The sequence below is a fragment of the Bubalus kerabau genome, chromosome X (assembly GCF_029407905.1).
Source record: "Bubalus kerabau isolate K-KA32 ecotype Philippines breed swamp buffalo chromosome X, PCC_UOA_SB_1v2, whole genome shotgun sequence".
NCBI lineage: Eukaryota > Metazoa > Chordata > Mammalia > Artiodactyla > Bovidae > Bubalus > Bubalus kerabau.
Window position 1 is genome coordinate 107,266,351 of NC_073647.1, and position 13,509 is coordinate 107,279,859.

Here is a 13,509-nt window from a genome sequence, read left to right on the forward strand (position 1 = left end):
GGAGAGGAGGCAGAATGGGGCAAGAAGGCCAGGCCAAAGGAGACCAAAAGTCAGAGAGCAGGGGTAGTAGGGCTGGAGCCTAAGTAAGGGCAAGGGCTAGGAGACAGGAATTTGAGGGTCAAAGAGCTGGGCTGCACAGCTCACCTTAGGCATATCCTTGCCACTGCCTTCTCTGAGAGGGTCAGAGGCGGGGGCTGAAGGGTAGGTAGGGGGCTCCTCGGGCCTGGGTTCAGCCTGCAGCCGCTGGCGAAGCTCAGCCAGCCGTCCCAACAGAGCAGTCACATCCTCAGAGGCCAGAGCCTGCCTTGCACGGCCTTGCCAGCTGATGGCCCTCTCTGTGAGGCACTGCAGGGCCTCACCCTCAGGCAGCCGCACAGGCAGTCTCTGCAGCGCTACCAGCAGTGCCAAGATGGTCTCCAGGCGTGGGCGCCGTGAGCGCATGCACAGCGGACACAAGAATTTGGTGTCCCACTCCCACCAGGCCAGCAGTGGGGATGGGGTGGGACTGGGCCTTGGGGAACTGAGGAGGCGGGGTACCGACACACATCGCCCATGGAACCAGTCCTGACACAGGTCACATTGCAGAGCTCCCACCCCGGCTGGCACCTGCCCACACACACAGATGGAGGTTGCAGAGGAAGCTGTGGTCGATGATGCCAGTGGACTGGGTTTGGTGGAGTTGGTGCGACGTAGCTGCAGGATTCCCTCCTTCTCTTTCTGTTCCCCCTCCTTGAAGGCCACGATCTGCCGTGCCCAGGACAGGGGAGGAGAGGTCAGCACCCCAACCCTCCTTCTCTGGCACCATGAACACCCCACTCCCAAACCAAGAGTACTGACGCACAGGGAGCAAGCGGTCTGCCCATGGTCACCAGGCTCAGATACTATCATTGCCAGACTCTTCTCCCCATCTGGGCCTAAGCTCCTTACCACAGAGCCTGGGTCCCTGAGGTCCTGCGCAGATAGCCCCAGCAGCTCTGTGTCAGATTTGTACAACCCCAGCTCCTTCTCCATCCAACGGCTGCGCTTGGTGCTGTCTGAGCCGGCGTCTGCACACGGGCAGAGCACCTGAGGCAGGCAGGCAGAAAGGGAATGTCTGGGGTTCCCCTCCTTCCCATACCCAAAGCCCCCAAACCCACATTCTCACATGAGCTGTCTCATCTGGGTCAGAGGCAGGAGAGGCTGTGGGTCAGGTCCCAGGCCTCACCTCCAGCAGAGTGTAGCAAGAATTCTTCTTGAGGAAGGTCTTGGAGGCCTTCTCCCTCCAGGAGTGCGCTGTCAGTACCTGCAGCTCTAGCTGTCTTAGTTCCTCCAACCCCACAGGTAGGTCCCGGCCCACAGCCACCAGACCCTCCAAGTCATCCAGGCAGGGGTAGTGATCACCATTCTGGGACAGGGCAAGAGAAAGCTCAATTCAACTCGCCAGCATCTACTGATGCTACTCTGTCCCTGGCCCTGAATTGGGAAGATGGACTGGACTCACAGTCTTGAGCCAGAAGACAAGACTCATCCTAAGGAAGGTATGCCTACTTGGCTCTCTCCTCCAACTCCTACATCCACTGGATCAGCCTCCAGATATCCAGGCAGTCCCCAGGACCACCAGACCAGTTACGCTGTTGTGGCTGGCCTCTTTTAGCCTCCCTGCCCCCTACCATTCTCATCTTAACCAGCATCCTATCTTCCCTCAGGCCAGCCTCGCAACCCTTCTTCACACTGCTCACCAAGCACGTTCTGCCTCCTCACAACGTGCTATGCCCCCTTCCTCGCTCTAGCCAACCCAACTCAACCCAGAACAACGCAGTGTATGACATCTCTCCCATCTGGACTGAAGATCTGGGGTGAAGGGTGGGTGGGGCAACAGGGTCCTCACTTGGATCTCGTCCACATCAGCAATCCAAGCCCGGGCCTTAGCAAGAGCCTCCTTGAGAGCCTGGATATTGGGCAGGTGAACAGGGATGTTTTCTGCCTCATGAATTATGGCCTCAAGCGTGGCTGGTGGATGCTTCTGCCTAAAGGTAGGGAAAAAAGAGGCCTCAGTCTGGGATGGTCTCTGTGACCAGAAGCCCAGCCTGACTTTTGGGTATAGTAGTATGAGCCCCTGTGGCTGCCACTTGGGCCTACTTGCTTGCATTCTGCCTACAAGCGGCTGTCAGTCTCTGCTTGTTCCATATTCACGCACCAAAACTTCTGCCGTACCCCCATGCTGTTTGTCCACCAGTCTGTCCACCTGCTGGCAGTGCCTACACACACAACCTGTAGTATTAATCTGGGAACTGCAGTTTGTCAGACTGTCCACGTGTGGGGTCTTTCTACTGACAGGTGTTCATCTGCTCGTTGGTACTTCTCATGAGTGTGTGCACACGTCAGCCTGTGGAGCTAGTCCTCTATATAGCTCTGCATTTGTCCATCTCTGTTTCTCCATAAGACTATCTCTGCCTCTACGTGTAACACAGAGTTAAACAAAAAAGGGGAGGATAGGATAGTCAATACACCAATACAGGAGTCTGGTGCTCAAGGCCACCCATGGGAATCATCTTCAGCTTCTCTGCTAAACTCTGAAGGATGCAGTAGAGCAGGGAGGGGAAGAAGCTGGACCTACCTGGCCTCCAGGCAGAGGTGGGCCTTCTCCTCCCAGCGTTCGGCAATGGTCAGTAGCTCCTGCAGTTCGGCTTGGGCCTTGTCCACAGCAGGGCTAGGGGCCACACTGGCACCTGCTACCAACAGTCCCCGCATGACAGCCAGAGTGCCTCTTCGGGCTGACGGGGCCAGTGTGCGTTTAACCTCATCCAGCCATTGTGCCTGTTCCACCTGCCGCTGGAGCTGCTGGGCTTCAGGTACCTCCACTCCGAGCTGCTGCCCTCTCTCCAGCAGGGACTGCAGGAGCCCTGGACTGGATGGCAATGAGGCCAGAGCCTCACAGGCCTCAGCTTGGTAGGCTTCCACCTGTTCCAGAATACCCTACCAGGACACAAACAAAAAAACAAACTCCTCAGCAGAGCCCACACAGAGATCCCACCACCACATACCTCTGCCCTACTTACCTTCTTACCCTTCAGTATTTGGGAAGAGAACCTAGCATGGTCTAGGCACTCTTCCTTCGCCAGGCCCTAAGCAGTGGTTCCTAATACTCACTGCCCACTAAATACCCTGGGACATTTGTTAAAACACAGATCTCTGGGTCCACTCCTTGAGATTCTTAATAGGGATCGGTCAGGAGTCTAAAGGGCTTCCCTGGTGGCTCAGTGGTAAAGAATCTGCCTGTAATGCAGGAGACCCGGGTTTGATCCCTGGGTTGGGAAGATCCCCTGGAGGAGGGCATGGCAACCACAACCCACTCCAGTACTTTTGACTGGAGAAGTCTGTGGACAGAGGAGCCTGGCGGGCTACAGTCCATAGGGTCGCAGAAAGTCAGACAGGACTGAAGTGACTAAGCAGCAGCAGGAGTCTATGCTTTATTTAAGCGCCCAGAGGATTCTGATGTATATCATCAGGAGACCCTCTGTCCTAAAAATGTTCTGTTATGCTTGGCCTTCTCACAATCTCTACCCTCACACTGGTGTCCATTGCTCTTTCCACCCTATTTCTGTACTTTCTTGAACTTTACTCAGCTTTCCAGGCCCACAAACACCCTTGTTACTTCCTTTCACCTCTTCTACCTTGAAAAGGAAACCTTTCCTTGACTACGCATCCTGTATCTGTAGCCTTGCCACTTGCCTCTCAAATCCCATTTCTAACAGGCAGTTTGCTAAACCCTTTGCCTCCTACCTCTATTACTCACAGGTGCATCCTGTCTTGCCCAAATACTTGCCACTTTTGAAAGAAGTCAAGAGTGGCCTGCTGCTCAGGTCCCCCTCCCCTCCCCCAAACCCTCAGCAGTGCCCCAAGTTCACCCCTCCTCACCTTGACATCCCCAATCTGGTGCATGGCACAAGGCAAGTTGTTCATCTGGTCCAGAAAGGCCCGGAGCTCAGCAAGGGTCATCTGCAGACCCGCCATCCTGTGGGGGCTATGGAGTTTCACATGTAGTTTCAAGTCCAGCCCAGTCCCCTCCCTCCATCTCTGTACTAAGGCCCAACACCTTTCCTCATACATGCCCACCTTGACCTCTCATACTTCACAGTTCCCTGCAAATGCCCAGGTTAGAGGGAGAGTTTTAAGATACATGCATGTTCATATGATGAGGGAAAAGAATTAGAAGAGAGGAATATAGGATTTATTTGGTGGGGAAAGCTTAGCAATTGATGGCAACAGAAGCTGGACAATTATAATCCATATTCTACTGTGAACTCAGATTAAGTGTATGCTTCTGTGTCCTTTTCTTATCCCTAAACCTCCAACAACTCCCTGACCTCAGCCTGTCTGAAATCAGTACCTTCAGGTACTGATAAAGAGAAACAATCCTAACTTTCTTAGCACTGAGGTACTCCCCTCCGTTCTAGCTGCCTGGCCTCCTTGCCTCCCCAGTTCTTCCAATGACAGTGCTTGTCAGCTTCCTGTTGATGTCACTTGCTAATGGTACTAAGAGTTCACCACCACCCCCTGCCAATAGTCCTTCTCCTAAGGTGCTCATTCCTCAGCAGGCTATCTGTGCCCAATGCCTCACACTGCCATACCCAGCTTCCTGGCCGCTGACCAGCCCCAGAGCCCGGGACACGCAGGCCTCTGCCTCACTCAGGCAGTTCTTTAGTCGCTGCAGCAGCTCACTGTTAGGAAACCTCCGCTCACGGGCCTCTGACTCTAGTGCCCTCAGCTCTTCAAGGCCTGGAGAGAGAATAAGAGCAGCAAGGAGTAGGCAGTATTGAGTAAAGGCAGAGGAAGGGGGTGGAGGGTACAGAAGAAAAGGGAATAGAACTTGCCTGTGGAGTCCCTCCGTCCCCCCATCACTCACTGCGCTTCCGCCCATCCTCCACCTCCAGGGCCACTCGCACTTTGTTGGCCCACGTGTCAAAAGACTCAGCCCGGACCTTCAGCTTATGGAGCATGGCAGGGAGCTCATCCAAGGTGTACCGATACCTACAAGAAGAGGGCAGGAAAGAGCACATCTGGCCCAGTTCTCCATCCCCCTCCTCAGCCCACTTCCCCCAGGTAGGCCCCCTGCTCACCTCAAGTACTGCCGGCTACTGGAGCACTTGCAGAGATCATTGATGTGGGAAAGGCAGACAAGGCCGTCAGGGCAGTCATAGCAGGCTAGGGCTGATAGAAAGCACGTGGTCTTGCACTTGATGCACTGGCGTTCATCATCCGGGAGCAGCTCAAAAGCTTCTCGCTCAGCTTCGGTGATGCCCTGGGGGTGTTCATTATATAGAACCAGAACAGGGCTGCAGAAACCCCTAACTCAGCCACCACTGAGCTCCACATTAAAGACTCAAATCTGTGCTAGGAGCTATGAAGGAGACAAAACTCCACAGATCACACTGCCTCTGTGAAGTCCAGACTCTCAAAGCTGGGTAATCATATGAAGCAGGGTAAGATCAATGTAGGTTGAGAGGAAGAAAAATCAGCTAAGTTTCAGATTAGCAGAAAGGGCCTTAGGGGTGAAGAAGGTGAGGAAAATGTGGACCAAGACACCAGAGAGATGGCAATATGTGGAAGTGGCCAAGACAAGTGTCGTGTACTGGGGAATAATGCTAGCTTCCAGGCACTCAGTGCCCACTGTGCTCTAGGCACTGTGCTGGCTGCTTTAGCAGCACACTGCATACACATCTATAACTTAAGAGAAATAAACTCTATGTGCTTGTATCCAGTGTTTCAAGTTCCAAACCTAAGCCAATGACTTTACTGTTGATTAGATGAAGAAAAAGCAATCCACTCCAAAAATGGAGGAAAAGCCAGCTATCTTGGAGTAACTGAAAGACAATATAATGCTATACATTATGAGAAATTTTGGGGATTTTAGAGAGAAATTTTGATTCTAACAGTTTTTGCCTTCTGTACTGACCTAACTTCTGTGTAAGTCCATTGCACATTACAAATCCCACCCTGCCACAGATGTGCTCTGCACATTACAAACTCTGCTCATATGAGTCCATTGCACATTACAAATCCAGCTGTGTTGATATAGAGTAAATTATTTAAACCTCTCTGGGTTTCAGTTTCCCTATTTTGTAAAATGGAGACTATGGTACTATCCTCATTGGGTTGGGATTAACAAAGGTAAAGTCGCTAAGGACTTAGAAAAGTATCTTAGCACTTAGAATAGTGGAACCACAACAGGCCCTCAAAAGTCAAAGTAACCTTGAGAAAGAAAAACAAAGCTGGAGGTATCAAGTTTCTTGATTTCAAACTATATTACAAAGCTGTAGTAATCAAAACAGTATGGTAATGACATAAAAATAGACACATAAACCAATGGTAAGCCCAAAAATAAACTCTCATACATACACTCAACTAATATTTGACAAGGGAGTCAAGAATACTCAGTGGGGAAAAGATAGTCTCTTCAATCAATGGTGCTGGGAAAACTGGATAATCACAGGTAGAAAAATGAAACTGGACCTTTATCTTATATCACTCATGAAAATTAACTTGAAATAGATTAAAAACTTAAACGTAAGAACTGAAACCATAAAACTCCTAGAAGAAAATATAGGGAAAATGTTCCTGGACATTGGTGTGGGCAATGATTTCTTATACATGGTATCTTTAAAAAGCACAAGCAACAAAAGCAAAAATAAATAAGTGGAACTACATCAAACTAAAAAGCATCTGCACAGCAAAAGAAATCATCAACAAAATGAAAACGCAACCCATGGAATGGGAGAAAATATTTGCAAACTGTCTATCTGATAAATGGTTAACATCCAAAGTATATAAAGGACTCATACAATTCAACAGCAAAACCCCAAACGCCCAAATAAGAACTGGGCAGAGGACCTGAAAAGATGTTTTTCCAAAGAAGACATACAAATGGCTAATAGGTACATGAAAAAATGTACAACATTACTAACCATCAGGAAAATGCAAATCAAAACCATTAATATCCCCTCCCACCTGTCAGAATGGGTTATCATCAGAAAGAAAAGAGAGAACGTGTTGGAGAGAAGGTGGAGACAAGGGAAACTGTGCACTGAGGTAGGAATGCAAACTGGTACAGCCACTTTGGAAAACAGTATGAAGGTTTCTCAAAAAATTAAAAATAGAATTAACCATATGATCTAGCAATCCCTCTTCTGGGTATACTCCAAAGGAAATGAAACTAGGATCTCAAAAAGATATCTGCACTCTCATGTTCACTACAGCATTATTCACAATAGCCAAGATACAGAAATAACCTAAGAGTCCATAAATGGATGAATGGATAAAGATGATGTGGTGTATGTATATGTACATATACATATAATGGAATATGTATTACTCAGCCATATGGAAGACAGCAATCTTGCCATTTGTGACAACACAGATGGACCTTGAGGGCATTATACTAAGTTAAATCAGACAAAAAAGACAAATATCACAGAGTATAACTTATATATGGAATCTAAAAAAGCCAAACTCCTAAAAACAGAGTAGTAGGAGTTCCCTGGTGGCCTAGTGGTTAGAATTCCAGGTTTTCACTGCCATGCCCTGGGTTCAGCCCCTGGTGGGGGGACTGAGATCCTGCAAGCTGGCTTGCAGCACGGCCAAACAAAACAAAAAAGAAACAGAGTAGAATGGTGGTGGCCAAGGGCTAGGGAGGTCGGAAAATAGGAAGATGCTGGTCAAAGGACACAAACTTCCAGTTAGAAAATAAACAGATTTGGGGGAGTCTAATGTATAACATGATGACTACAGGAGGGGGGAAAATGGGCATTCAACAAATATTTACTGATATTAGCTAATTTTCAGATAAAGACACATATTTCACGGGGCTATCTCAAAGTCTTAGAGAGAGTAACTTGCACAAAGTGAGAATGTGACTACAGCCTATTTTGAATCTGAAGCTAGAGAATGCTGCTCTTAGGGTGAACCCCCTAGGTATTCTTGGATCATGAACTCCTTAGAGAACTGGATGTAAGCTATGAGCCCTCCTGCTAGAAAAGACTTAAACATATACACAAACATATACAAACACACACACACACAATCACACACAATCTTTTACAGAATTTGAGCCCTCTTGCTAGAAAAGGACACACACACACACACACACACACACACACACACACACACACACAATCTTTTACAGAATTTTGAGACTTGGGGGTTCCAGAATTCTTCTCTTAGGTAAGGGCCAAATTCTGAGAATTTGAGAATAGAGAATTCTGAGTGTTAGTATGGGAACATCTACTTTTCCCACCTTACTTTGGCTTCTTCCTATAGCCTAGCACAGCCCCAAAGTCATCACTTAATAACAGCACTGAACAGAGAGTAAAAATGATGCCTAGAAAAGCCCATCAACTAATACCACAGACTGATAGGCCCCAGACTTCCAACACTTACCAAAGCTGCAATTCTTACAGCCCATGCTCATAGGGAAATTATAAATGAGCTTTAAAATAAGAAAATATTAGCCTAAATTTCCTTATTTTAAGAAAAGGGATCCAGCATGGGATTCCTGAAGACCAGCATTCTTTTGTCATCCTATGGAGCACTCTCACTAAATCAATTCCCTAACTGAGCAAGTTTGGAGCTTTAAGGCAGCTAAACTACATGAACAGCAGTCCCACTCACCTTCAAACAAAACTGATAAGTTATGAGGAATCTATCTGTCTTCTACTCAGTAACACTAACCCAATCTGAACTGCTAAACCATTTGAATTGCAATAAAATGGCATTTAATATCCCATATTTCAATTATTTTGTTCATGTATTATCAATAACAGCAGCTGCTACACTGAAAGTGCAGTAATAGATGCTTTGACATAAATCACCTTACTCAAGCTTTACAACCACCTCACAAGTTAGGTATTTATTCCCATTTTATAGAGTGGGAGAGTAAGACTATGAAAGGTTAGGTAACCTAAAAAGGTTGTCCAAGCTTACCAGCAACTGGGGGTTTTGTTATGTCAGTTGGTCTTATTGGGTTATTTAAATAATCATGAATAGCAGCTATACCAGCACCTGCTATGGGTCACTTACTTAACATCTTGAAAGAAAAGAAAGTGAAAGTAAAGTCACTCAGTCATGTCCAGCTCTTTACGACCCCATAGACTGTAACCTACCAGGCTCCTCCATCCATGGAATTTTCCAGGCAAGAGTACTAGAGTGGGTTGCCATTTCCTTCTCCAGGGGATCTTCCTGACCCAGGGATCGAACCTCGGTCTCCCTCAATGCAGGCAGACACTACACCATCTGAGCCACCTGGGAAGCCCACTTAACAACTTAAATCCACTCAACTATTCAAAAAGATAAGCACTATTATAATTCCATTTTTTTTCAGATGGGGATGCTGAGGCTCAGTCAAGTAAATTAACTTGCCAACAGTTATTAGTAAATGGTAGAGAATGGAATGTAGTTTTCAACTTAGATGTGTCTAGTTCTTTTCAGTACTTCCCAAGAGTAGAGCCTACTACTACTTCTTCCTCTCCGTATCTCTGCCAGACTACGGTACCCAATCCTGTGCACTCTCCCCACCACTCACCTTCTCCAACAGGGCCTTTCGTAGACGCCGCTCCTCCTGCACCATGATGAACATCTCTTTATGCACAGCTGCTGCTAGGTTCAGGTCCAGCTTCTCTGGACAAGCAGCCATCTTGCAGATGAGCTCCTCATGGGAGAAGACACAGTATCTTCGGAGTCGGCGGTAGTGCTCAATGCACTGGCGCCCAGCTGGCAGCTGTGGTCAGGTTCAAGGTTGAGCATAGCCAAGTCTGGAGGCAATGGTGCCTCAGCTTCCCTACCACCCTCCTGCTTCTCCTTGCCACCCCTCATCACACTCCAGACTCACCCAGTCAGCAGTGCAAAAGTTGACAGCCTCAGCAAAGTTGTAGCCTTGGTTAAAGCCACTGTGGTAAGCACGAGGGAAGGTAATGACGAATTCTCCTGCACACTGGTTTGTGCGGACAACCTGAGGAAGAAAAGCCAAGATTGATGAGATAAAAGTTTTCCATAGTCTACAGAAACCTCATCTAAGTGCAGAGTCCTCAAGGAGAGGTAGGAAAGTCTCAGGGAATGGTCTGACAACAGATTCCCAGACCCTCCAACTCCAACAGAGAGGACCACTGGTCTCTGTTCTCAAGGTTTTGATTTGTGACGACAGGAAATATTGTAAAGTAATTAGCCTCCAATTAAAATAAATAAATAAATTTAAAAAAAAGAGAATTTAAGTCAAAAGCAGGAAATATACCAAAATATTTCAACTTCCTTAATAATTTTTATAAAAATTCAAAATATGACTTTCCATTAAGCTGGCCATTCCTTTCTCAGTAACAATTTTTGTTACCAGTCATGTAAGCAGTTTCACACCAAGTGGTTCTACAAGATCTGTTATAAAATCAGCAGGCCCTGCCATTCTCCATTTCCTACAGCCATTGGTTTTCACCTCTTCTGATTATTTTGGCATTCACCTTAACAATTCTAAATATCATGCCTCAAGACTATATTAAAAATAGCCTTCTATTTCTCAATTTGCTTAGTTTTCTATGTATGTATTAGTAAGTTAATCCCAACCTTTTTGACAAATGTAAAATTCTTATCACTTTTCACCTTTCTGTAGCAATCTTTCATAGAGCCTTATGATCTGTTACAATTGGGACCAGCTGCCCTCCCTGGATTGTCACTCTCCCATGACAGATTTCCTGTTTCCTAGATCCCATGTCTTCCTCTTTCTTGGTTTGTTCCTTTGCTGTGGTTAATTAAGCACATCATCCAACAGCTTCCTGAGAAACAGTGGGAAGAATTTAGAAAAATATCTCTATTCTACTCTCACACTTGATAATTTGACTGCACATATAAAATTCTAAGTTGAAAATCATTTTGAAGGCATGGTTCTAGTGTTCTGGATTCCAATGTTGCTTTTGAAAGTTTGAAGCCATTCTGATCTGTAATGCTTTGAATGAAACCAGTTTTCTCTCAGAAAGCTTGTACGAGTTTTCTGGTCCCAGTGTTTGTGAAAATTCACCAGATATACCTTGGTGTGGATCTATTCTCATTCATGTACTGGGTAGGCCCTTTGATTCTGGAGACTCTTGTAGTTGAGGGCAATTTTCTTAAACAATTTCATTAATAATTTGACCCTTTCAGTTTTCATTTATTCTCTTTTCAGAGAGAATTATTGAATATTGAACTACCAGAAAAAGTTCTCTGATTTTCTCTAACTTTTTCTACCTTTAACTTTTTATTCTATTTTCTGGGAGATATCCTTAACTGTTTATCTTCTATGCTTTTTATTTAGTTTTCCACTTTTGTTATCATTAATTTTAATTTCCAAGAGCTCTTTTTTGTTCTTAGCATGTTCTTTTAAAATAGCATCTTGTTCTTATTTTATGTTTGCAACATATGCTCATCTCTGAAAGTTTTAATGAGGTTTCTTTTCCTTTTCTTTTTGAAGCTTATTTCTCCCAGCCTACCCTCTGTTCAAACTGTTTTTTTACCATTTGGTTCTACTTTGTTCTAGAGTTTTCTCGGTTATCTACTTATATTCAAAAGTAAGAAAGGAAAAGACTGAATAGAAGTTCTGAGTACTGAGATGAAGTTTGTCAACTGTGAGCTTCACTGTAGGGTAAAGCCACTTAGTTTGGGAAACTCTAGGTCTTTCCTTCTGAGCCAGTTAAGAGTCCCCAGAGAAAACTCACCCATTTTCTGTGCCCGAAGAAAAAAGGTTTGGCTACCAGTGTTCTAAGAGTCAAGTGGAGGAAGATGGCTGGGAACCTCAACATTCAGTAAGTATACAATGAATTCTAGTATTTTCACTATACCTCAATTGTACCTAAAAGACCTCAATCCAGAGATCAATTTCAAAAGTACACCTCACAATCTTTTGCTAGTGAGGGAGGGTCACATTTCCCGCTACCTAGTGTGGGTAAGATTCCCACGGCTTTCAGATTGATTCGCAGATGTTCCAGGTACTGATTTAAGTTTCAGTTTTCCTGTTTCCTAGTTTCAAGAATTTTTTCATTGTCTCTTGTTTTCCCCATCATTGCGATTTTTTTTACCTTAAAAAAAAAATCCCTTTGTGTCATTTAAGTGAAGTTTCAATAAGGAATGGAAGTAGCCATGTGTATGTTTAGTTTGCCACCATTACCAAGAAGTCTTACAAAGTTTTTTAAGACAAACATTTAACGCTGATGAAGACACAGTGAAGTAAGTACAGTGCAGGTATGGGGACCAATAACTTCTCTCTAGAAAGCAAAATTGCTAATATATACTAAGAACCTAAAAGGTTTATAGCCTTCAACACAACAATTCCTCTGCTAGGATTCTAGATTAATGTGGAGAGAATCAGCATCCTAACAATATTGAATCTCCAAATTTATTCAGGTCATGTATCAGCTCCTACTTCCAATACATTTTCTTCTCAAATCTACGCCTACTTAGAGACAATATCAGTATTTACTGCTTGTACTGCCGCACTGGCCCCCATTATCAACCAGAATTGTCTTCCCCAACCAAAATGCAAATCTGATCATGTAATGTCCCTGTTGAGAACCCCTCACTCAAATCCTCATATCTACATGATAAAGCCATGGCCCCAACAGACAAACTCTTACTCTTCCTTCAAGTGTCGCCACTTCTACAAATACTTTCCCGACCCCTCCCTCCCTCAACTTCCTAATGACCCAGTCTGTTTTTCTTCTGTAACACCTCTAATAATATTTTATTCCAGTTGTTTACTCATCTCTGTCCTCTACTCAACTACACACGACCAAAGGCAGGGATTGGTTTATTTACTTTCAGGGTGTTGACCAGAGGCCTTGCACACAGGGAGTTCTAGCAATATCTGTTGAATGATCTAGTCCCAGCCTTGATTTTATAGATATGAAAACTGAGTCCTAGAAAAGCCTCAAGTAGCAGAGCCAGAAATAAAACCTAATGCTCCTGTACCCTCATTTTGGCAATGTCACTTTACTATTTTCTTCCTATACAGTTTTTTTTTAAAAAACTTTCCTCACATTCTGCAGCTATTAAAAAAATGACCCCAAAGTCCATCAACTGGTGAACAAACAAAATTTAGTATATCCATACAATATAATATTAGTCCACCTTAAAAAGGTAGTTCTGAAACAAGCTCTAACACAGATGAACCTCAAAAACATTATGCTAAATGAAAAGCCAGATATACAAAGACCACATATTATTCCATTTATATGAACTGTCTAGAGAAAGCAAATTTTTAGAGTCAGTCAATTAGTGGTTGCTTGAGACTAGGGGTTGGAATGGAGAGTGACCGCAAAAGGGTACACAGGATCCTTTTGGGGTGATGGAAATGTTTTAAAACTGGAATAAAGTAATGGTAGCACAACTTTGTAGATTCACTGAATCGTGCATTTAAAATGCATGATTTTTATGGTATGTAAATTATACTGCAATAAAGTTGTATTTCAAAAAAGATGGTATAAATAGTTCATGGTGAGGAAGCAAAAATCATTCTAAACC

At 45.0% G+C, this 13,509-nt stretch overlaps 1 protein-coding gene across 9 annotated transcripts in view; it reads right to left on the minus strand.

Annotated features, from left to right (window-relative positions):
* Nucleotides 1-13,509, minus strand: part of KDM5C (lysine demethylase 5C) — a 31,195-nt gene that overhangs the window by 1,837 nt on the left and 15,849 nt on the right. For all 9 annotated transcript variants that reach the window (XM_055565092.1, XM_055565099.1, XM_055565095.1 and 6 more), the window contains 11 exons: nucleotides 9,863-9,982; nucleotides 9,557-9,751; nucleotides 5,100-5,281; nucleotides 4,886-5,010; nucleotides 4,611-4,758; nucleotides 3,898-4,003; nucleotides 2,597-2,955; nucleotides 1,868-2,006; nucleotides 1,205-1,384; nucleotides 928-1,065; nucleotides 145-744 (listed from right to left, as the gene is read on the minus strand). In XM_055565092.1, coding sequence (XP_055421067.1) covers nucleotides 145-744; nucleotides 928-1,065; nucleotides 1,205-1,384; nucleotides 1,868-2,006; nucleotides 2,597-2,955; nucleotides 3,898-4,003; nucleotides 4,611-4,758; nucleotides 4,886-5,010; nucleotides 5,100-5,281; nucleotides 9,557-9,751; nucleotides 9,863-9,982 — 2,292 coding nt within the window. The remainder of the gene's footprint in view (nucleotides 1-144; nucleotides 745-927; nucleotides 1,066-1,204; nucleotides 1,385-1,867; nucleotides 2,007-2,596; nucleotides 2,956-3,897; nucleotides 4,004-4,610; nucleotides 4,759-4,885; nucleotides 5,011-5,099; nucleotides 5,282-9,556; nucleotides 9,752-9,862; nucleotides 9,983-13,509) is intronic.